Here is a 25,070-nt window from a genome sequence, read left to right on the forward strand (position 1 = left end):
GATTAACTAGGAATATTGGTTATAATTGATCTATTGAAACACTATTACGGCAGCAAATATATAAATAATCATCCAATTTACTTGTTTACTACCTTTATTTTGTTTCATTTATTACCTTCACTATGCTCGTAAATGACAATATCTTCATTTTTCTGGGATATAATAATTGTATAATAAAATGTTAATGTAATTATCTCATTTTTTAAAGAAATGACATGTAGCATAACAATAAACTTCTTTTTTTACAACATAGCTTTATACAATGGTGAACTGACTTTAATGATTTAATATATTTCATGTGCCTACAATCTAGATTTTATAATTAAAAGTTTTTTGTGTGCAAAGTGATTTAAAAATAAGAACCTTGGCTGTGTTTCTCAGGAAAGAGACCAAAACCATCATGTGGAGACAATTGTTTAGATTCATACAGATGTTTTACAGAGATGTTGTTGCCTACGGCGACATGCGCATCCCTGTAAAAACAAAGCCAGCTCTGTTTGGAGTCTGCTTCTTCTTCTTCTTCTTCTTCTATTAAAAACATATCCTTAATCAAAAGCTGTGTTTTCACATTAAATGTTTGACCAGAAACACAAATCTCTTGTTTGTACTGTCTCTTTCACTTTCATGTGAAACGTCCAGCCGATGCCTGCAGCAGGTAACACGTAGCACAGATTTTGCAGTGTCACCAATGCAAGCGTAGGAAGGTTGGTTTTTGTTGCAGCATTAAACCTGAACAATGGTTTGGGGAATGCTCTGAAGGCAGTCTTAGTTTGATTCATTTGGCTTGGTTATTAAAAAGTCTGTTCTGGAAATAAAAACTGCTGCTCTTGTTTTTTAACAGCATTCACATCTTCACTCTTTTTATCAAGACAACATGTGCACATCTGTAAAAAAATGAACCTTTCTTAAAGTGGCAGTCGTGCTTGTTTTCATCTATGATGGAAGGCACTGGGAGTGAAACATAGACAGTATATAACTATGAGCTATGAAGTGTCTGAGACATCAGCCATAGGTTTTTGAAGAACCGTTCGGAGTCCCTTTGGGAGGTGGTCGCCACGTTGTCAGTGTCTTGGGCTGTGTCCAAAATCACTCCCTAATCACTATATATGGTTCTATACAGTGCCTCCACCAGTTTGTAGTGCTGTCCAAATTCTTAGTGAGAAATGATAGACCCTATATAGGGCCCTCAATGTATCCCACAATGCTTCATGACAAGTAGTGTCCATCCGATGGTCACTGCAATTAGCAATATGTACCGTCATGCACTGTGCACACCAGCGAAAAGAACTGGAACAGAACGAGATTTGACAGCAATGACGTCATTAACGACGACAGAAAATGATGGAGGTAGTGTCCGAAATGTCCAAAAATGCTTTCAAATGAGTTCACTACATGGTGCCCTACATCGAACTCCCCATATGGGGAGTAGGGAGTGAGTGAGTGATTCAAATACAGCCTGAGTCTAAAGCCTAAACTACCAATACAGTCAAAGAGGTAGAGTGTGAGCAGACACATGCCTGTCACTCAAAGCAGCCATGTCCAGAAATAATCACTATTTATTGGCATCATAGCACAGGTGGCACATAATGTGCTTCAACTTTCAATGTTATATTTCCAGTTTAGTTGGAGAAAGTCTGTGTATGAGTGTGTGTTCATGGATGCTAAATAACTGTACACTGGCATTAAGAGTTTCTCTGTGAAGCTGTGCTCAGTTTACAGTACATAGATCAAATGTACTATCACAGTGTGACCTATTGGCATGTTAATGCTTTCTAAGTGACTCTCTTTGTCCTCATTATGTCTGTCAATTTAATACTACAGATACTTGGGTCTGTAATGGAAGGACTTGTCCATGCCATAGAGCACAGCATAGCTTGTTTTTGTCAGAAAAGGCTTTGGCTTCTGTGCTGTAATCCTCTGTAGCAAATGTCATTCTTATCTATAGCCGTCTCGGACTGTTATTGTAATTTAAATCAACTAATGGGATTATTTAGGCCACCAGAGTAGCTCTGTTTGTGGAAGCACTATTCATGTCTGCCCCAGTTTACCCTCAATACCACCAATGCTTCAACCACTTGTATTTATCCCGGGCCCCACATCACATGGACTTGAGAACATTCAGCCAGCACAGTAAATGTTGCACAATTTGGAAGACCACTGGAGATTAATTACATTGTGTTGTTGCTTTGTATTGTGGCACAAATTCTCACCCTTCTCAGAGGGAACAAATTAGCCTGATCAAAGCAAACCACAGTCTTTGTGCAGATCTGTGTCCCAACACTGTCGTAATGATGAAACATGATAGACAAACAGAATGAGTGACTTGCGCAAACCGAGCTGTCTGGAAGAGCGATTGTGTTTATTGCTGGAAAACCGCGTGACATCACACGACCTGGGTTTGAATCATCCTCTCTCTCTCTCTCACTCTGGCTTTCATTAGCTCGCCTTTGGAGTCTTCTATGTAATTTCATTGTGTGATTGCCGACAATAAAGGTGTTGGAAAAGCTTGTTGTCAGAACACGTTCACATATTGTTATATGTATTTGGCCACCCCTGAAGAAGCTCCTGAGATCATTCTACTTCATCAGGAGACCTCTGAGTGATCTATTGGACCGAAAAATTAGTGAGGTGTAGTCATGTTTCAAATATGTTGACCTCTCCAAAAGTAATCAAATTTTATGACAAATTTTAAAAGTAATGGCGTGGTAATAAAACATGCAGAAAACATTGGAGGGAAATAATTCAATTAAAACTGTGCAGTGCCAGCTTATATGCAGCTTTATTTGATGAATATGCTAATTAGGCCACAATGTGAAACAGAATCAACTTTTAGACAGTAAAACAATGACCCCCCACTGACTTAGAAGTCAACTGAATACTGAGTTATAGAGAAGAAGGCGCACCCAAACCTATAGATACTGTTCTTTTATGGAAATATTACTTCTACGTCCTGTGTATAATCATTTGGAGAGCTCCCACAGGAGGAGGAACTGAAGAAAGTACGTTGAGTTGAAGCAAGAAAGCCATAGCTGAAAATTACAAGATAAACTGCCAATGGGTCTCTGAAGACTGGAAGAAGGTGCTACTGACTGATTATTCAAATTTTGAACTCTTCTGTTCATCATGCAAGACTTTTGTATGCTATCAAGTTAGTGAAAGAATGGTTACGAGTGTGTGACATCAACTGTCAAACATGGAGGAGGAACTGCTGTGGTCTGGTTCCAGGGTCGGTGGCTTGTAGAGAGTGAGAGGGACAATGAGTCACAACAGCTATACCACAGCATTCTGCAGCACCATGCAGTCTCATCTGGTATGGAATGCCCAGATCAATTTTCCAGGTTATGCTATGCTGCCATATTGCTACACCCATACCTGAGAACATGCAGACCCTAAACCTAGCACATATGCTAGAAACATAGCCAGTTCTATTTAGATGTGGAAGAGGAAACATAACAAGCCACTGAGGATCTTTGCAGGCTAGCGCATAGCGGCTAGCATACCAAGAAGCCATCTCTGTGATTTTAAACATTCAGTTTACACTGTTCTCGCAATTGGCCTGTTCTACCTCACTACCAAAACTTCCTCACTGGATGCTGATTGGTCTAAACCACAAGCCGCCTGGCAAGATGGATTTGTGGGAGTTTATGATGACATGAATCTTGTGAGAATCCAGCTGACTCACAAAATGACATGAATGAGGCACGACAGACCCGAAACTTGAGAAAGTTAGTGTCAAATGATGTAAGCAAAGCACACCTAACCAAGGCTGCAACCAAGTCTGGTTGTTCTTTTTTAGAGTTGTGTGCTTTGTACGCCTGCCAACCTTCCCAACCACCTTCTGCAGAAACAAAAATGTGGTATTACTAAAAAAAATGTCTGTATGTTTGTATACAATCCAGCCAGTAATTACATAAAGTTACTGTGAAAACAGTTGGTTTGTGGAGGATCGTTGTTTTATTGTTTTGATTTTTTTTAAAGATTTGAGGAAACATCAAGAGGTCCAGCCACAACAGGAAAACAACAGTTGGCAAAGGAACTGACGTTTACATACTAGTGCCCTCAAGTGGTCAGTCAATACATCGCATTTGTCATGGTGGGCAGGACTCATCGCCACGGTAACCAAGAAAATGTCACAGAAGCTTGTTTTAGATGTCATTATTCATAACTTTTGTTGTCATCACCAAACTATCAGATGACGATCTGTATGATGAAGACAACTAGGAAGATCGGGTAAAGCCTGGAATCGGCATTACTTTTGTACAAATGATATATACAAACCAAGTTCATAACTGACAGCTCTTGTTGATCAGAGCCAGAGCACTGAAAGTAGGTCATACCTGAGTCCAAGCTCCAGAAAACATGGCACACTCTGTTGTCTGCACAGCAGGCCCTTTTGAATTAACCTGTAAATCCGAATGTACTACACAACAACAAAATCAACAAAAACACCAAAATCAAAAACTCTGTGGGGGCACATTTGGGGGGGGGGTTGCTCTCAGCTTACAGTAGACAGTGTTAGGAGCAGTTACCTCCAAGCGGGAGAGGGAGAAAGGTCTCACTGATAGGTCAATGGTTATGGAAATGCTATGTACAATGACCCTGAGATCGGCCACCTTCCAGCCTGATCTGGTTGGAAGACGGGGGCAGAGCAGAAGAGGAGGAGAAGGTGGAGGGCTGGGGAGGTAAAAAGGGATTGAGGGGGGTTATATCCATGTGAAACCAGCCCAAACAAAGACTCCCTGTTTCTGTAGCCAGACAACCCCCCAACCACTGCAAGCAAGATAAATAAATAAATACAAATGGAAAAAAGAAACCATGTACGCCCACTGAAAAGGCCCGCAAGAGAGTGACTGACAGACAATTGCAAAGACAAATTGTTACATTGTCTTTGGGTGGGGGTGGCCAAGGGGGGTGGGGGGGTTGATGCGCAAAGGTAATTACGAGGAGACGTGAACCAAGGGGGTCAGGGGTCGGAGTGTGTGTCTGACCCCGAGTATTTTAGGCTGAATCTGAATCGGGCCAATGTTTCTCTCAGTAACTCCTGCATTGGTCACCCAGTCACACAAAATGCGTCTCTCTTTTGGAGGGGTTTTCCTTTTCCACTCTCAATACTCTTTCTTTCAATACCCCATCTTCTCCAGCTTTTCTATGGCTGAGCTGAGAAACGCTGACGTGGCATTTGTCCCACAGCTACTCACCCATGTTTGATTTAATTGCTTTTCCACCCCTCTGTGCCACTGGCTCTCAGCGGCCCCCCCGGCTCTGACGGACAGTGCTGGAAGCCTGAAGGGGAAGGTACTGTTATTTTGACAGTCAGGCAAGGAGACAAGGCTGACCTGACCCGCGCTCACTTGGCTGGCTTTCCCATGGTGCCGAGAGGGGCTGGGAACTGGACAGCTGTATGGGAATAGCTCGTCCCCTTACGCCTTTGCTTGGCTTATCTCACGTTAAAGGCAAGAGGTTGAGCTGCATGTCTGCATTGAAAAGTAGTCTTCATTCACATCCTCGCTTTGTCTCAGCTCTTCTCAGCATAAAAATGAGCTTTCACTTACTTTGACAAGAACATTTAGGGGTACCCTTTGGATGCTTCAACTTTCCACAGTAGGGATTGAAACTTTGTAGGTAATTTGGGTGGGACAAAATAAATAATAATAAATGTGCAATGTAACATCTTTCCTGCTGTCAGTAAGAGTATTTTATACCTAATATGAACCTTTCCTAAACCTAACCAAGTAGCTGTGATGCTAACCTGTCACCATTAACAGGTTAGCATTAGGGATGTCCTGATCAGGGTGCTCATTGCCCCTTCACGCTGTCACACATCTGAGTACTGATCGGGAGGTAAAGTCTGATTCGATCGAGTCTGAAACCACATAATCGGGCCGGATTTCATGGACATCCCTAGTAAGCATCACATTTTTTTGACAGCGGTGTCATGTCAGGAGATAATTTTCAGTTGCAGAGGATGTATGATGAACTTGGGGCAACATGTTTTCCTGATTAACTGCAGCGAGTCCCAGTTGGACCTAAAGTAGAAGGGTGGGGGGTTAAAAAGAAAACAACTGGAAGGGTTCCCATTTGGTTGTTCTAAAACCAGAATGATGCATTTGGCCAACATTACCTCAGCTATGGGCAAACAGCTCATGATAAAATGCAGCTGCACCTATAATATATATATTATATTTCAAATCATGAAATGTAGGTAGCAGCCATAGGAGGAGCAGCAGAAACTGCTGTTAGCATTAGGCCATATATCACTTGCTTCTAAACCCTGTAGGTAGTTTTAAAACAAAAAGACAGTTCTATGGTGATTGCATGATTTACAGCATATCTTAAGTGTGCTTCTTTTTGCATTTAAAAAGCTGTTTCCCATCTTTAGTGGTCACAGTATGAGCTTTAGTGAGAGTGGGGAGAAGAAAAGGCCCCACACAGTCTCTACTTGGGTAGGAAGCAGAGTGCTGGTAGCTAAAAACTGTGTGTGTGCGAGAGCAGCTGGATTAGTTTATTGTTGAGCACAGCAGTTTGCAGCCTTACCCCTTGAAGGTGAGGTATGGGGACATAAATTGATCATGTGAAACAAAAAATAGCTCAAAATTTGTTATCAAGAAGGAGAGCAGGGGTGCATTTAGCTCGTGCTGTCGCAAAGTCTCATTAATTGTGATGTTTATGCATGTTAATGTTAGCCAGAGCACCCAGTGAGCACTGCTTTGTGTCAAACAGGCAGCATGGAGAGTCGAGGGGGCTGTGTGTGTGTGTGTGTGTGTGTGTGTGTGTGTGTGTGTGTGTGTGTGTGTGTGTGTGTGTGTGAGTCTGACAGCCTATCTCTAGTTAGCATGAGGGGTACTCCACTGCTTTTACTCAAGTGGTTCACCTTAGCTTGAGGGAGTGCTGCAAAGATGGAAAGTTGCTGAAAGGTTCCTCCAAAGCACCTTCATCCCTTCCCTCCAGTCACAATGTTTAGATGTGAGTACAGAGACGACCACAGTGCTACACAGGATTAAAATGGAATCCTTTTACTGCAACAATATTTCATGATGTCCTTGGCGACAACATCACTACCAACAGAAACCAATGAAACCAATAACAATAAGGCCCCGGTTGTAGTCAATTAAATCTGAAGCTATGCTGGATGTTCCATTTTTCATGTCAGTAAAATTTGATACAGCTCCTCTGCTTTACATCAACCTGATAGATGTATAGATAACATCATAAATGTATAGTGTTCATGAATAATAACTGAATAACACATTTTATCATTTATCAGTCCTCCTCTAGCTAAAAAAAAAGGCTTCTGCTGCACTTCTGTGGCACTGCTGTTTGGGCTACTGCATCTCCTTGGCCCCGTTCACACTGGAGAAAGTCAATCCAGCTGGAGTAGGATCTGGATAGCCTTTAAACTGGATACGTTCGGACCTATTATATACACGCGTGTCCACGCTCAATCCGGCTTAATCTGGCTTGTTTGTCGTCCCCCAAACCCCTAGGTGGCGCCTCGTAATATACAGAGTCCGTTCAGGCCGCAGTATGACCGTGCATTTTCCGTGTCGCTCGTTCTTTCGGTTTTTTTTCCGCTTCAAAAAGCAGTTTATTCCTTTGTAGCCCTGTCCAAAATAAACTCGGGGCAAAGCTGTTGTGTGCTTTGTTTACATACAGCTTTTGTACGCGACCCAGACACTGTCCCTGTGAACCGGAAGTATCAGGTCATTAGCTGGATTTACTGGCTGCATTTGCGTTCAGACCTGAGCCACATTTTGAGCCAATCCGACCTCCGAGAGGTGGATCGAGATCTCTCTGGTTATATCCGGATTCGCGTTGTTCAGACTCAGAAAAAAACTTGCAACCAGTTTGGCTGAATAAGCTTCACACTGAATGAGTGGAGTAATAATTACCTAATTGTAAATTAATACCATAAATTATGATGATGAATAGAGCTCTGCTGGGGCTGACATCAGGTCCACATAATTATACACAGATGGATGACTTTTAGTTGAAGTCCCCCCCCTAACCGCATGCACACAGCTGCAGCACTTCCTTCACATTGATGTCTGAGTCTTTAATACACAGTGTCTTTCAACATTATTATCCATGATGGGTTTCTCCTGGACTCTTGGCTAACAGGTTTGGAAATGAATCATCGATACAGCTGACACAAGTGCCGCAGATGCTGGCGGCATCAGAAAAGGTTAGCTCGGAACACGAGGAATAGGGATGCACATATTTAAAGTGGGTCGGGCTCATTTGTGGTTTTGCACATCATGCTAGTGTATATATGATGGGGCAGAAAATGCATAAATGTGTCTAAATGACTATTATTTATCTGTATTTTCTGGCTTGTGGACAGAAAATGTGATGAGAGCTAAAGACGCAGCATATATTAGCATGCAGCACACTGAGGTTTCTTCCGCGCTTTATCAACTTTACAGCATGCACTCATCAGCTATGAATAAAAAAAAGTTCTCCATTTCCATTCCAGATCCGTCGTGGTTACTTGAACTATTTATGCGTCAACAGAGAGAGTGAAAGTAGACACTCAAGTCAATTATGGAGGAGTTTTTCTCGAAACTTTTAACAAACAAAACACATCAGTGTGTGATGCATCCTCATGACTTATTGGAAGCCACGATAAGCTGTGACTCTCTGTGGGCCTGATAAGCATTCATTCACTCCCCCTCCCCTCCCCTGCTGAGCAGTAATGCTGCCACCCCAGCATGAGGTATGAGTTATGTGAGAGGTATTTTGGCTTCAGTCTTGAAGCACACAGAAGCATCATTAAACTTCCCGCTTTTGTTCTCCTACTCCTCTGCATCTAAAATGTCACAAATTGCCTGCATTAGTCACGGCGAGGGCAGCGCACCCAGGCGAGTCATCGCAGGCAGCCGCACACCGCGGCTCACCGTGTTGTAAAAACTCCCTTGCAGTCAGAGTGTTGTGGGCTTTGATTGTGGCAGCTATACAGAAATAAGTGTTGCACGGATTAGACATTACTGTCAACAGAACATCAGCAGAGAGCACATCATGTGTAGACCCTACACTTTCACTGCATGCACCTGAACTTTGCAGTAGGTGCAAATGTTTCAAAAACTTGCTAACTTTTCCACTTTTTGTTACATTAGAAGATACATTCATTAGAAGAGGTGGATGTTGATGTGTTAGATTCTCCTGAGATCACATCACAAACACACAGAAATCCATGTTGGCAGGTTACAAGCTACACACCAGTAACTGATCCACAGATTGTTCAGATCATTGTGTCCTGTGAGGTTGTACTGCCAGCTTTTCTTTTCAAAGCACATGTCCTTTCCAAACAGATTCCAGGGCAACTTTGCAGATAGTTATATAATCATATTAGCTTCTCTTTGTCATGCTATGTGTTATGTTCTTGTGCCATTGGTCCAATTGTTCGGACCAATCAGCATCCTGTGAGGAAGCACTGATCGTTATGGGTATGTTTTTCTTCGCAAAGCTGGCTTAAATTCATCTATAAACATGCTAACAGCTACTTTCTAGCTTTTAAGGAACCTTGGTGGCTTGTTGTATTTCATCTTCAGCAATTCAATGATCCAATAGCTTGGTGTTTACCTTGTGATATTGAATATTCTTTGAACAGGTGGCATTCCAAACTGGTTCCTAGGCTGGGTTTCCATATTTATCATCAGACATGCATTTAATCTGATAAAAGTTGCTGTTAATCAACTTCTCAGCCTGTTTGCACTGACCATCTGGCCCCAAATCCAAGAGAACAATGAAAAAGCAAATGAAGGCACGCATGTGTAATTGGCTGCTGACAGCCAATGATCACGTTCAGTGTTCAGCCACGTTCCAACATTGTCATCCAACAATCTTGTTGACCACCCACACACCAACCTATTGTTCCACTGTGGACCAAATGGAAAACCATGTGGACAAGTCGTGCAGCATTTACTGGAAAATTCATGTTACCATACCAAAGGTCAGTAATCAGATTACTCCAGCTTGGTGTGGAAACATGGTGAATTCCACCTATTCTATCCATGATTGTGATATGATGTCTTCTGATGTCTTCAACTGTTCCAGCCAAGGAGAGGTTGTGAAGTGTCAGTGCCTCCCATCCTGTTCATACTCTACACGTGCTCTGCACCAGCCTGGCCTGAACACTTTGTATTGCACACACTAACCTTGTTGACAGGTTTATTTTCCCCCTCAGATATCTGTTAGCAGTACACCTGGGTAAAGCTCATGCTGAATGAGACATGAGGAATCGGTTAATATAAGTAGGAGACATTCTCTCCACACTCTGTGGAGCTGTGAAAGCTATTTGGATGAGGCGGTGCTCATGTACATCTGTGGGGAGGCTGTGGGTTTTGGATGTAATAACTGGGATATAGCTAGTGAACAATTTGTCCTCAAAGTAGGAAAAATAGGCAAATAGACAGCTTTAGAACAGGTCGACCTGTGATGGCTACAGGAAGGACCGAGCAATGGAAAGAGGTGAAAGGCCACAGGTCATGGCTCACTGATACACATGGAGAGTAAAGACTGGCCCGTAAGGTTCGATCTAACTCGCACACTTCTCCACCTTCAAATGGTGAAAGCTTATAGAATGGTGTCAGGACACACAGTGCATCACTGTTTGTTGTCTATAGGGCTGTGTGAGCAGCTAGGGTGTCCATGTTGACCTCTGTCAACTGCTGAGAGCTCCTATAGCTATAGATGAAGGTCGCCTGGTCTTGAGAATCATGTGCATTGCTTACCTGGGGGAACACATGGCACCAGGATGCACTATGGGAAGACATTCAGTGTGATTGTTATTGGTGTTTTTACAATTGTTCAGTATACATACATACATGCAGTTGGTCTGAGAACCTCTTGGTCTTGCCATTCATGCGGATGTGTCTTAGCCATGCTTATGTAGCACCTACCTGAGTACGGCTGCAGACTAGGCCCACCCCTTTCATGGAAATGGCATTTCCTGTCGGCATTGGTCTCTTTCAGCAGGATGATGCTCATGAATGTTTTGTAGAATGAAGGTCAAGGTATTGACTTTTTCCCTGACAATGTCCGATCCATGGAGGCTCCACGGACCCTCAGAGGTCTAATAATAACAATGCAACAAAAGGTCCGGTCATAATGCTATGGCTCGGTCGCAGTTATAAGACCTAACGATTGACCAAATAAATAAAAATTTTCAAATACATCTGCTGACATCCTTACACGTTTGAAAAGCCTTCCCTCTGTGTCCTTCTGTGATAGCTTCAACAGTTGCACACACCACCTCCTCCTCTGTTTTCTCTGTTACAAGACTTCCAGTAAAAGTAACGGTTGTTCAACATTTATTAGCTCCAGCTTTAACATGATCAGCTCACTTTCAGTCACCATTGTCTGAAGTTTAAGATGTAAACAAGGAGAAACACAACACAAGCTCTGACTAGTGTTCAGACATTATGCTTACAAAGAGAAGCAGACGCAACAATTAAAACGTTTAAACAATTCTGATGTCAGATTCGTATCCTTCCAGCGCCGCTCTTATCATAAACGCGTCAGGAGATCTTCATCAGGAACACACTGAAACTGAGATTAATCATAAATAATAGAGACATTCTAAAAACTTTCAGAGCTGAGTATTGTACATGTTTACCAAGGTCTGGAGCCAATCAACCATGATGCAGCAATTATAATTTTTCCATGACCATCCCTCTCACAAATATGCTCATGGAAAGTTAGGTCAAGTACACATTCATTCATCATAAAAATACATCTCAAGGGACGCTAAATGAAACCCATCAACACCCATGTTGAATGCTTCGCTGTTGGTGTTACCTGATAAAAAGCATCTGCATCCTTCATGCACGTGCAGATCTGCCCATTCATGGCTATGCATACGCAGATTGTGACTTTAAACACACTGGCTGAATATAGATGGATCGCCCATCGTTGGGAAACTCCGTCTTCCCACAGGGCCTTGAAAGTCCAAATATTTAGTCTCCCTATTGTTACTCACACACCGTTAAAGCACCCAAGTTTAGAAAGCGAACGTGGTAGTGATAACAGTTACATCCCACGCCTCGGCGTTCCTATCCACTTTTGTTTTGCCCTTTTGTTGTTCTAAATGCAAACCTTTCTTCCTTTCTTTGTCTCGCTGAGGTTTTTTTTGCCCCCCCCCTTTTGCCGGCCTGCTGGTGGTTTTTTAGCAAAGCCTGTCACTCTGGATTGGAGGCTTCCTCGTGCATCTGAGCTAAGCCAGGAGCCAGGTCTCGTCTGGAAAGAAGAGGAAGAAAAAAAATACCCTCCTGTCTCCTAAATTTGGAGTTTGCTTTAGCAACCGTCTATGCACAAACTGTTGTTGGATGCCATCAGCCCATAAAGCAGCAGTCTGTGCAGCGTGGCCACAAAACACACACACACAGTCACCCTTGTTAAACCATCACAGTTAATTTGAAATGTTAACAGAGGTGTTGTCTTTAAAGAGCTTCAGAGGAAAATCACTTTGGCCTCCATTTTGAGTGCGCACATCATCATCATCATCATCATCATCATGGCATGCAGATTGTTAAGTTAATAAGACAGATTTAACTGATGAGCAATGTGAGGCTTCATTATTTGATTATAGCTCCGCAATGATTTGCAACTTTATTTTATGACATTTTTTTATAATTCATTTCAAGAAAATTACAGTAATTTGTCACCATATACGTTCCATGCTGCATAATAATGCATTAAACATTCCATGGTGCTGTTGCAGAATGTTTTTCTTCTGGCTTCAGTTCAAGAAAAAGAAGAAGACGAAGAAATGTCTAGGTGAGTGGAGACAGCTGTAAAAGGCATTAATTTGATAAATAAGTTCAGCTAAAGCTTAGGTCTGTGTTTGCAGCGTGCACACTTAAAATCAAATTAAGTGCTTTGTTGTGTTTCTTTCTTTCTCTTGCTCTACAAGGACTGTTAACAACACAATGGAATGCAAATTGCCCCCCCCTTCAGTTTAAATAAAGGGTTTTTTTCACACATTTGGCCTTATCAGGGAGGAGATGGATCCTCCAGGCTCAGCAAATTGACTTTAGCTTTAGATGGAGTGTTTTAATTAGGTTAGATAAAGAAGCACTTCCTTAACGGCTGAGTGTACAACAAACACAAACAGAAAGGTATTTGATCAATTAAGATAACTCAGTTTAATATAATAGAAAATGTAATTTGACTTCTCTCGGTCTCCTCACAGCCTCATATTGAAATAACTGTAAGAGTTTTGCCTCCTTTATCACTATCTGAGTCAGATTGTTCAGAGGACAGTTACACTTTCAAGAATAGAATTCCTCCAAAATGAGCACAGGTTACAATCTTCATTACGCTGATGTTGAACCACTGCTTATGAATGATAAGACTTCCTCACATTGTGAGGATTTGGTGTGGTGGATCTACCATGAAATGTTTCATACTCTTACTTTTCTCTCTCAATGCATACAAATGATCATTTGTGCGTTTTGTGCACATGTATTCATGTTTTTTATTATTGTTATTATTTTCGTGTGACAAAGGAAGTGCAAAAGAAGGGGGGGAGTGAAGGGGAGGGGGTGGGGAGGGCTCCTGGGGAGGTTTTTACGCACTGGGTAATTAAGCGCTTTGACTGACAGCAGAGTGCCAAAAGGCACAGACGCGCACCGATTGGCCAGATCGCACTTTACAATCCCCTCTTGTTTCCCCCAGCTCGGCACAGACAAGAGGAGCTTTACCTCCTCAAACTCTCGCAGGAGGCAGACGCAGCAGAGCACAGCAGAGAGGAGCAGAAGAGGAGCGCGGAGCGGGGCTGCAGAGAGGACACGCAGTCTGTGGACTTTACCTATACCAGCATTTGTTGTTGCGTTCTTTATGAAGTGAGAGGAAAGCGCTTCTCTGGTTTAGCGTTCGTCTTATTGTTGAGAACATGAGGTGTGCTTCTGAATCCTTCTGGAGGATGATCCGGTTTGCCGTGACAATGGCGCTCGTGTCAATGTGCAGGGCGTCTGAGTACGAGTACCTGAGTTGGAGGTCGGAGGTTTACAACCCCGGAGGGGGCAGCTACGGCAAGCCTCCCCAGTGCGTGGACATCCCGGACGACCTGCGGCTCTGTCACAACGTGGGCTACAACCAGATGCTGCTTCCCAACCTGTTGGAGCACGAGACCATGGCCGAGGTGAAGCAGCAGGCCAGTAGCTGGGTGCCATTGGTGAACAAGAACTGCCACCCGGGCACGCAGGTCTTCCTCTGCTCGCTCTTTGCTCCCGTGTGCTTGGACCGGCCCATCTATCCGTGCCGCTGGCTGTGCGAGGCCGTGCGCGACAGCTGCACCCCCATCATGGAGGCGTACGGGTTCCCCTGGCCAGAGATGCTCACCTGTGCCAAGTTTCCCCAAGATGATGTGTGCATCGCCATGTCGCACCCCAACACCACCGATAGACCGGACCCCACAGGTAGGCGGCTTCATATTAGAACTTAGAACCTAATGCCTGGTTCATCATATGATGGCTCATCATAGACGTGCTGTATTTTGATGTGACGTAACAAGGCAATATTTTTATTATTAATAATTACCTGTATCCAGAAAAATGACCAAAATCCAGGGGCGTAACAAGAATTTTTGATAAACTGAGGTCCAAGCCCAAGTGGGGCCCCTCTTCAAGTAGTACACACATATTCATTATTAGAATTTAATTAATTTGCTGTAAACTAAATAACTTTTTTTTAACGTGGCCTGGAATTTAAGGTAAAAGATACAGTCTGAAATGTAAAGATAACAGTACACAGTTGAACGACGAAAACGAAAAAATTGAATCCACATATTGTCAAAATACACGTCCTCGCGTTGTTTCTTTTGTCACAGGCGATTTTATAACTCAGAAAAAGCAGCAGATCTTTTCCTTTTGGCATTGTAACTTCAAAATATACAAAACTTCATTCTTTCTTCAAAGCTTCACTTTTTATTTTAATCCGTTGCAATGCAGCGCTTTTAACTAACTACCTCAGAGTCAGAGCAGCTACCTGACTGAGAAAACAAACAGCCAGCACTTTTGCTGCTGTGTAAAAGTCGACACCCTCCACAGTTAAATGAGCTTGAGAATGTTGTTTCAGGGGTGACGGCGTGTTTGCAGATGCAAATCCCAGCACAAACAAACCAAATACGACCTTTTGGAGGGGGCAAAAAAAAACTGGATTTGATCCCATTTTAACAACCCCTCCTCCTCCACCTCAGTGCTTCTTTAAAATAAGTCTTTACATTTTCCTTTCAGTATATAATCTGCTGGATAAACGGCAGCTTTAACGTGAAGTTGCTCGCTTTGGACTAGGAGTGATGTTGTAATATTGAAGAAAAAAAAAGCAGTAACAGATGGTAGTCATTTATTTCAAGGTGTTCGCTGAGTTGGAGGACAATGCTGGGAGGAAGTCCAGCAGCAAAAAAAAAAAGTACCTGCATCTAATAATTCCTGTTCTCTGACAAATGCACTGAACCTAATGGAAGATGGAAATCTGACAAACACACACTGTCCAAATAACATGGATGTCTGGAGGCTGTTTCTAAACTTCCCAAGGACGTATTCTCCCCTATCATCTATCACTAGTGGCTCTGGTGCAGACTCCCCAGACGCAGCATGCAGCATCAGTGAAGGGGGGGGGGATTAATACAGTCCAGACAAAAACTGTCCTCCAGTGCTAACTTGCGTTATGAGCCAAGCTGACAGATACCAGAGAAAAGCCCCAAATTTCCTGGAAGATAACTTGCTTTGAGAGCTATCCCCCCCCCCCCCACACACACACACACACACCCACCCGCACCCCCGTCTAGGTGCTGCAGACACCGCTTCATTTCTCTTTAGCCATAAACCAGAATGGGACTGACTGCCATCATCACATCATCAGCCTGCTTCATATTTCAATCTAAAGCTGTAAATGCACCACTTGAAGACATTTTCACAGGCTGTAAATGGAAAGGGGGGGTGTGGATCCTCCAGCAATTACACAGAGCTTACTGTATCTGTAATGTGTGTGTGTGGAGGAAGGGTGGTGTAACTTACTGACATGGTGGTATTTTCCGCTTTTCTGAAAAGACTGCCTTTTCAGGGTGAGGGGGGGGGGACCACACAGACCTTCTTCAGGCATCACCTGTTATCATTTGTCAGCGCTACTGATAAATAAAGGCAACATTCTCTCACAGGAGGAGGGAATTTGCTTCCCTGCCTCCCTTTAAAGTCTCAAGACTCAAATCTCCTCAGCCGTCCTTGTTAATGATTGTTAATTGAGGTCAGCTAACAGTGCTAACCACTGAATAAAGCCCGGTGATAATTGATTTAAAGGAGATGCGAGCTCAAATAGGTTGGAAGGGGGGGGGGGGGTGACACACAGTGACTCTGTTTTCACAAGCTTTTCGCACTTGGGTGTTACTTTCACAAGGTTTTGTTAAATACATGTAATGGACAACTGGATGGGGAAAGCTCCCCCCCCACCGGGTAACATTTGAAGCAACACTCGGTTTGAATTATAAATGCTGCAGGACGCTTGCAATCGCATCACAGGTCCAAGTTTGTTTGGAAAGTAAGCTCAGCTGTTTGGCATGAAGCGATCATTTGTGGTATTAGAAAAAATGGAAAAATCGTGTCGGTAAAGCATTTGCAGATATGTGCCTCTAGACTGAATTACTTTTTGGCAAAAACATATTTTGGCTCTTTGTCTTTGAGCTGAGTATTATTACCTTTTTTTAAAAAAAAAAGAAAAAAAAATTGGAATGTCAGAACATTCCTTTAAGCTCGTATTCATTCCACATTTGATTTTTTTTTTTCATTTATTGGCATATTTATCGCCATCGAGCAGATCTATCTGGTGAGGTGAGGAAGAATGTTTACTGCAGCTCTTAGTTACAGCTGGCTATAAAAGCTGAAGACATTCCCCACTGAGGTCAGGTCATCCGAGTGTACCAAACTCCAGAGCCAGAGATGAGGTGACTGACACCAAAATCTCTGCCTGCAGAGAGATGCAGATAAATCACGTCATCTTATCCCATGTTTACATCTTGATTCCTTCTCCAGTGAGCGGTGATAATTCCAGCGTATCTAGTGGTTTTAAATTTGACTTTTCGCCTCTCTTTTCTCTCCACTGATTGTCAAAACATGTCCCACACTCTCTTGTTTTGTCTCTCAACAGGGGTCTTGCCTGTCTGCCCTCCATGTGACAACGAAATGAAAATGGACACCATGCTGGAGCACATGTGTGCCAGCGAGTTCGGTAAGCAGCTACAAAACGCACATGAAAATACCTCGACATGCATCAGTGTGCTCTGTGAAATCAAGAGAACATCTCCTATCTGCTCCGTCTTCCACATTTAAAACAGCCTATAAATCTTTAACAGAGAATAACTTCTTTTATGTCATCAGACCTTACCTGAACCTTTTTGTATGTTTTTTTATATCTCCTGGCCTGTCTGGTTTGGTGTAGGATGATGCTCCGTAACGAATGACTCTGGGGTCATGAAAGTGTTTATGTGGCAGGTCCTTGCAGTTGGTGAAGTGGGATGTTTTTTCTGCTGTCTGGGATAGGTCTTGTCACAGAATACATACTGCACACAGATGGAAAAGTCCATGATAAGCCATCCATGTATATATTTAATAACATTTTTTGATGTAATCCCACAAGGCAAATTAAAAAATGACCCTTGACCTAGTTATTGAGCTTATTAGATCACACACTCTGTATATTAGAGAGGTCAGGTGTGATACTAGAGATTATAAAAATGTATACATAAGGTATGTTAGCTTGAGGTCACATTTGTTTGAAGTTGCTTTTGCTTACATTACTTTTAAGTTACCAAATCACTTAATACTGATGCACTAATAGTGGTATTATGCTAATGGTATAAAATGGTTCTGTTTCCTGTGGGCAGGTCAGTGTTGGACATGTCCAAATATGTTTTGTGTGCATACTGTAGGTTTTTTTCTGAATCCAATCATGAAAAAAAATTGACATTTAAGGAGATTTGGATCTTAGCAGTTATATTTAAGATCGCAAAAAACACTTAAGCTTGGACTTTGCAATTGTTGACTGCTCAAACAAGAGCGGCAGAGGTGTGCTGCTAACATCCATGTCCATTTTTTCATGACTGGATTCAGAAAAAAAACAAAAAAAACAACTTATTTTGGCATCAGAATGATTTGTGACAAATGGGTCCTATATTTATATGTTTGATTAGGGGCCATCAGTGTACAGATTTGCAGGTCTCCAAAAAGGGGCGGGGCAAAAAGAAAGTGCACGTATACAGAAAATAACTGATCTGTCTTGTTTCTTATGTGCAAACATGTTCACTTTTTTATTAATATTATGCAGTATTAGATCATTTTTAAACAAATTTATCATAAAGTGTGGAAGACCGTGTGATGTGGTCCAAAACGTCTACTAAGGTTCTGTGGGTTCTCATGTAGTTTAGACAGGAATTATTTTTTTTTTTTTATCAAATCTTCATTGGAATTCTCCTTATTTGGAAATTTTTCAGAGATACATCAAAATTTGTGAAAACACGCTGCAGCCAGTTTGACACATTCTTTTCATTAGAGTGTCTTCATTCCATCTGGAATGGAAAGCAGCATTAACAAAGCAGGAAGGGAGGAACATGTAAAGCTGATGGGAGCACTCGTTTTAGTTGTGGAATCGTGCATGATGAAGCAGACTTACTTACATCGAACCTCTTTTAGCGCAATTAAAAACACAAACATCAACTAAATAGCCATTATGAGGACTTCCAGGAATAATCTGAGCATGATGCACACAAGATGCAAGATGTTGGAGCTTTCATGTTTTATTCTCGCTGGCTGGATCAGAACTTGTGGCAGCTTAAATTCCAGGTGCCATGCAGAGCAAACATAGACGAGATGCACATTGGAAACAGACTTTTCCTGTAGTTCTCAGGAAAAGTTTAAAGTTACATTTGTTTAAGGAATTGCCTGGGTGTTTATGCTGCGGTGGAGGGGACGCGTCCTTTTTTTCGGTCTCTACGTCCTGGTTTGCCAAGAGGAGAGAGGGGGCACATTATTGGCTTGTTTCATCTCAGATGAAGACAGATGTTGTTTTGCTTGCTTGTCATAAGTCGCCTAAGCAGTTGACATGTGAGGATACACAGACGGATTTAGGGTTGGGCTGAGGATGAGACGTTGCCGTTGCAGGGCTTTTGTGACCCCCGCACGAGGGAGTGACCTCCCTCTGGAATGCAGGAAAAACCTCTTGACTGTTACTCCACCATGAGTGGATTGCTGCGTGTAAACATCTAATGCACAGCCCTGACAGCAGATAACTGATCACTGTATGTCATCGACAAAAGCAAAAAAGATTTGTTTGTATCCACTGGAATTCAGCAGAAAACTGCAGCTATAAATATCTCTTTACAGCACCTGAAGCCAAACATGAGTCTTAGAGAAGAAAAAAAAAATGGAAAAATCCAGAGCTTTAATCAAGATGTGTTTTATCCCACCAATGAAAGATAAAGCCGTCAGTCTGATTGCATTCTGCTAGTTTTGACTTGACATCAAGTGGACGCGGCGTGTTTTTTAAGGAACCGCTGTTTTAAATCCAAGTCTGTGTGTTTTGTTTGGAGCCCAGCGCGGTTACAGATATGATAGATTTCTTCTTCGCTTCTCTGTGGAAAACCACGGAGAGGCTGGAGGAATGAATCAGTCTGAATGAAGTCTTTATTAATCTGCATGGACCAATCATGTGTAAACTATCCTCACCCTTGGCATTTTTTTCCACTTCCTGGACATTGTTCTCAGAGAAATGTTGTCTCTTTGTTGGTAACATGAGTGTTATGTTGCTTTGCGATAATGATACTGATAAAAGGAGCTGCAGCGAAGCAGCTTTTGTTGGATATGAAGGTGTTCTAGTGCCTTCATATGGAAATAAAGTCTTTACAAAGACTATATCACAGATTCATTCTCAATTATACCATCCTCTCACACAATGCACATGCTTTTTCTTTAATGTCTAGCACTGATAGACAGCTGAGGCTTGAGACTATACTCTTTTGCTGCTATAAGTTCACCTGTAACTCTGTGGCAACGTATCAGAAATGTGCATGTGTGCAAAATTATGTTGAAAAGGCCTGAATTTCTCACCCGGTGATGACATTTTCCACACAAAGTTTAATGCGTATACTTATGAGTTCAGATACTTTACGTTTTTAGTGGCAAACCCAAGAATGTTGCTAGACTACAGCCATAAATGGACTTTTTTATATATATATCAGAAAAGATTTACAAAAAACAGAATACATGTTATAAATTCAAAATAAGAGGCCTGGAAGATTTCCCATGAGCCTTATGAAAATAGACATTTTTGAGGAAGGCACGTGAGTCAGATTCACAGACATTGATGTGCCCATGGGTTGAATTGCATATATTACATTTTGCTGTTATTGTGGTACCATGCACCTCTTGTATTACCATTGGTCATGAAAAAGAAGGAGGGCAAGTGGAAAATAAGGAAATTTGTACTTTGTACTGCACAATTGAACGCTGGAAAATGATTCACCTCTTGTTTTCCATGTCACAGTTTCTGATGTACCTTCTCATATTAAATCTTTATAGAGATCCATTTACTTTTCTCTAAATGAGCCACCATGTCGGTGCTGTTTGAATTCCACACAACCAGTAAGATAATAGCTTTAAGCCAATCAGATGCAACCAGGAAGAGTTTACACTAAGGGAATACATGGCTGGAATTACATGGATGGAATACATGTCCAACAGTTCCATTGCAGCTGATGTGTGATCGGCTGTGTTGCTTTTTGTGCTAAAGTCTTAGTTTCTAGGTTAGCTCCGTGTGTTTTAAGTGAACACATCAGAGTTACTAACAAATAACAGCTTTTGAGTCCAGTGCTGAGGACTGACACTCCCTGATTCCCCCCCCCTCCCTTCCAAACACACACACACACACATCCTATTTTGCGGCCCTCAGCTGGTAACAGATTTACAACTCATCCCACTCAACGCTTTGTTCCCACCGCAATTTATCTTTGTGCTTAAGGTTTTATGGCACCTCATTGTCCCAACAAACTCCTGCACCCCTTCAATTAAATCTCTCCTCTGCCTCTTGACGGCCCACTTTGTTGTCTTTTGCCAAATGACTCCTTTCCTTTGCTGATGCGATAAACAACAGGACTGGAGGACTGATGTCCACAGCTTATCGGATTTGTTGTGTTTCTGTCATTGTGAATACACACACACACACACACACACACCCTGCTGGTTTTATGACACCCTGGGAGCTGCAGGGTCCTGTCTGGTGGAGGAAACCAGGGTTAGAGGTCAGGAACCACAACAGACAGGGGGAATTCCTACCAAAATAACACTTTGTACTTGAATATTTAGTGCAAATTTCCATTATTGTAGTTAAATACTAATCGTTCTAATTCTGTAACTGTTCACTTTTTATTGTACCACCGCTGCTGCCGAGGAGATTAAACCTTCAAACAACACGAGGTGCAAAAAAGTTCAGAGCGTCAAAAGGATTATGGAGGATGGAGGATTTATCGAGTCCTTTCAGGAGCAGGCTTCTTCTAATTATGAGCATTTTGATTTCTCTGAACACTAAGCCCCTTCTCGCAGAGACGAAGGATAAAAAAGTCCAAATCCCAACCATGTGCCCCCACTAATACAGGTGAAAAAAAGGCCGTCTCTGTTTTAGCACTTTAATTAGCGGTGGGAGATACATGTGTAAAGTGGGGGAGATAAATCGAGTTTTTATGTCAAGCTTGATTTTTACCAAAAGCCGCTCAGGAAGGATCTTAAATTGTCTTAAAGTGTCATAGACAATTTTTATCATATCAGATCTTTGCTGGAGTGTGAAAAAGATTCACGCTCAATCGGGCTGTTGTCGTCACCGTACTGCAGGTCACAAGACTTTATCTTTATCCCAGCACCAGAGCTCTGTCAGTTAGATCGGACGTAGCATGCTTTGATTTTTTTTCTTCCCTTCCCGTCCCGTGGCTTCACAAGGCCCGTTCGTGTGGCACGCAGGCACATGGAGACTTGGACCACCGAGGTCTGACTCGTGCTCCGATTCAGAGGTGAACTGCAGGAAGGAGAAGAGGGATTAAAAGGTTAAATAGAGTTTAGTGAAAAGTCAGGGGTATTACGGTCCATGTGAAACACTGAGGAAAAGTTAATTATTTTGAATAAAATCTGACCTTTTATTTTAAATTTCGAGTGTAATATGCTGGCAGCTGTGTATGTATGTATCATATGTATAAGTTAATACCGGCTAATATGACATTATTATTATTATTATTTTTGTTGTTTTGATTCGTGTGCAATTTTGCACCTCACTCACAAGAACTTCTATCCATCCTTCTGTTTCTCCACCTGCAGCTTTCAAGGCTAAGATCAAGGAAGTGAAGCAGGAAAACGCGGACCGCAAGGTGATCCTCCAGAAGAGGAAGAAGATGTTGAAAACGGGCAACCTGAAGAAGAAGGACGTGAAGAAGCTGGTGTTGTACTTGAAGAACGGTGCAGACTGCCCCTGCCAGCAGCTTGACAACCTGGGACATCAGTATCTAATCATGGGCCGTAAGGTGGATAAGCAGTACCTCATCACTGGCATCCACAAGTGGGACAAGGGCAGCAAAGAGTTCAAAAAGGCCATGAAGAAACTCAAGACCCACCAATGTCCCGCTTTTGCGACTGTCTTCAAATAATAGAGCACGGTCGCGTCTTCGTTCCTACGTATGAACTTGCACAAGCATTCCCAAACTTTGCTTTCTATTGTCCTGTTTATATATCTATATATCTTTGTATATTTACAGATAAACTTCAGAACGTCCATTGTTACATGTTGTAGAACGTGGTGAGCAATGATGCCACAAGTTTAAGGGTTTTCTTTGTTTCCAGTCAGCTCAACAAAAAAAAGGACAATCGTGTCCACTATTTGTATGTAGATACTTTGTTACACACTTTTTATTTGGAAATACACTTACCTGCTAAGAGTTAACCCACTTTTAGCTAGCCAGCTGGATTGCTATGAGGAATGCTAGTTTGTTGTCCTCTGCTGTTAGTGTTTAAATGCTAACATAGGCTAACCGATTGCTGGTTAACTCTTAGCTAAGCAATCCTTTAAAACTCTTTCTGATTATACAATAATAATGCGTAAAATCAATGGTTGCATTATTGAGCTTCAAAAGCCACACATAGGGGGTTCCTGTTGAATAACTTATAGCTTATTATTTTGTCACCTCGAGACTGCACTACCAGCATATTCCTTATGATTTCTTCATATCATAATTCTGAGTCTTCTGTCTTTTGTTACTTGAAAATCATAAAAACACCAATCTGCATCATAATGTATAGGTCTGCGAGGCAGATTTCCTGATTTTGCCTAAATATTTTTACCACTTTTTTTTCGTGCGTGCGTGTATACATCCAGTCTGCAGTAATCAGTATGTGTTGGTAATGGAACATGCCTTTTGTAGTCATATAGTGAAAAAGTTATCAAAGGAGAAAGCCGGCTCTAGTGTTTTCGGTTTGTTTTGCTTGAGTGTCTCTGTTTTGTTTTAGCACTGTTTTGTTTCAGATTTGAATGTCAGCGGTGCATTGCTGCCTGTTACATGTACATACAAATTTTACATAAATATGGAAAAAACAAAATGGCATTGCTTATATTTGTTTTTTTGCTTCTTTGATCCAGTGATATCTCAACAACTGGAGGATGACTGTGTGCATGTAAAAATTAAACCCTGGCTTCTCACATAACAACAGAATCAGTGTACATGCCAGATACTAAAAAAGGCCAATGGTGACTCACAGTGAAGACGTTTACTAGCTAGATGTTAGCATCGACTGCTGAGCCTAAGTATTACTTCCCATAGTGACTAGCTCATGTTTATATAGCAGGGATTTTGGTCAACATCTTATCTTATTGTTCACAATGTCCCCATTGTGGTAAAAATAAAGGTTTTCTTAATCTTAATCTCAAGGGACAAACCAGTGGGAGTTTTCTGTAACCTTGATGACCCTTTAGCCACTTGTCACCAACCATCTTCTGTTTTTGCTAGTGTATGTTTTATTATTATTTTGAGAGTATAAAACAATTTTAAGCTTATGGTAAACAGCCCTTGTTCAGGGCATCTTATCCAAAAAACACACCCATAAAAGACAGAGGGAACCAGAAGTGCTTAAACGTTAACAGGTTTTCTGACTGAATCCTGGGGTACTGCATTGCCTGCCAGACCTCTGAGCTCTAAAGGATCAAGGTAGTCACATAGGCAAGCCCATGTGGCTAAGAAAACATGACATAAGGTGGATGGTTCAGTTTATAACAAGTTTGTGGAGGCAGGTACTTGTCGCAATGGTAACCGAAAATGGGCAATGGTCTTTGTAGTATGTTATGAATTGATATGTTTAAGGTGATCTTTATCTAACCCCTGTATCCAGCTTTTAATGCACAATCTTAACCAGCAGGGTTTTTAGAGTCTAATGGTTAAACACGCAGAGTTAACGGTGAGTGAAAACAAACGACTCCCAGCATCAGATGGACTAGACCCCCTTGACTCTTTTGTTTGTTTGCAACATTGCACACACCTACACTGTCCCCAACCGACACAGACCTTTGTCGCTGTATCAGTCCTATGATCGGATGACAGGTTTTGTTAGCATAAATGTAAACATGTGTTGTATGGGGTGGACGCATTGTAGAGCAAATGTGGCATTTTGTATTTACAGGTCATGTCCTGTCCAAGAGTTTAAATCGAGGCAACTGGACTCTGCATGTAGTCAAGTTATCTGTCAGTATTTGTGATATAAGTCTATATAACCAGACAGTCTGAATAAAGTTCAGATGAAGGATTACAGGAAAGGTTCTCATCCGTTGTCGAGCTGCTTTGCAAAGGCTGTGCAATCGTTCATCGTCTCTTCATTTTAGCCTTTGCACTTGATGTGAGACACTGTTCAAACAAAGTGGAGCAACACCTGCCAAAACCACCAGATCAGATACGCTTTGCCAAACAAACACTAGCAATCAGCATAAAGCAACATTCTGCCAGATCTCTATACATCAACACTGACATTTGGTCACCCCACATCTCTGGGAAGATGGTTGGT

General features: G+C 42.0%; 1 protein-coding gene across 1 annotated transcript; it reads left to right on the top strand.

Moving 5' to 3' along the window:
* Positions 1-13,891: 13,891 nt before the first annotated feature.
* sfrp1a (secreted frizzled-related protein 1a) lies at positions 13,892-23,582 on the top strand. The gene is made up of 3 exons (XM_028415264.1): positions 13,892-14,417; positions 17,140-17,220; positions 22,347-23,582. Exons 1-3 carry the CDS (start codon positions 13,892-13,894, stop codon positions 22,670-22,672), a joined length of 933 nt encoding a protein of 310 aa, XP_028271065.1. The 3' UTR covers positions 22,673-23,582.
* The last annotated feature ends 1,488 nt before the right edge of the window (positions 23,583-25,070 follow it).

The sequence above is a fragment of the Parambassis ranga genome, chromosome 9 (genome assembly GCF_900634625.1).
Source record: "Parambassis ranga chromosome 9, fParRan2.1, whole genome shotgun sequence".
NCBI lineage: Eukaryota > Metazoa > Chordata > Actinopteri > Ambassidae > Parambassis > Parambassis ranga.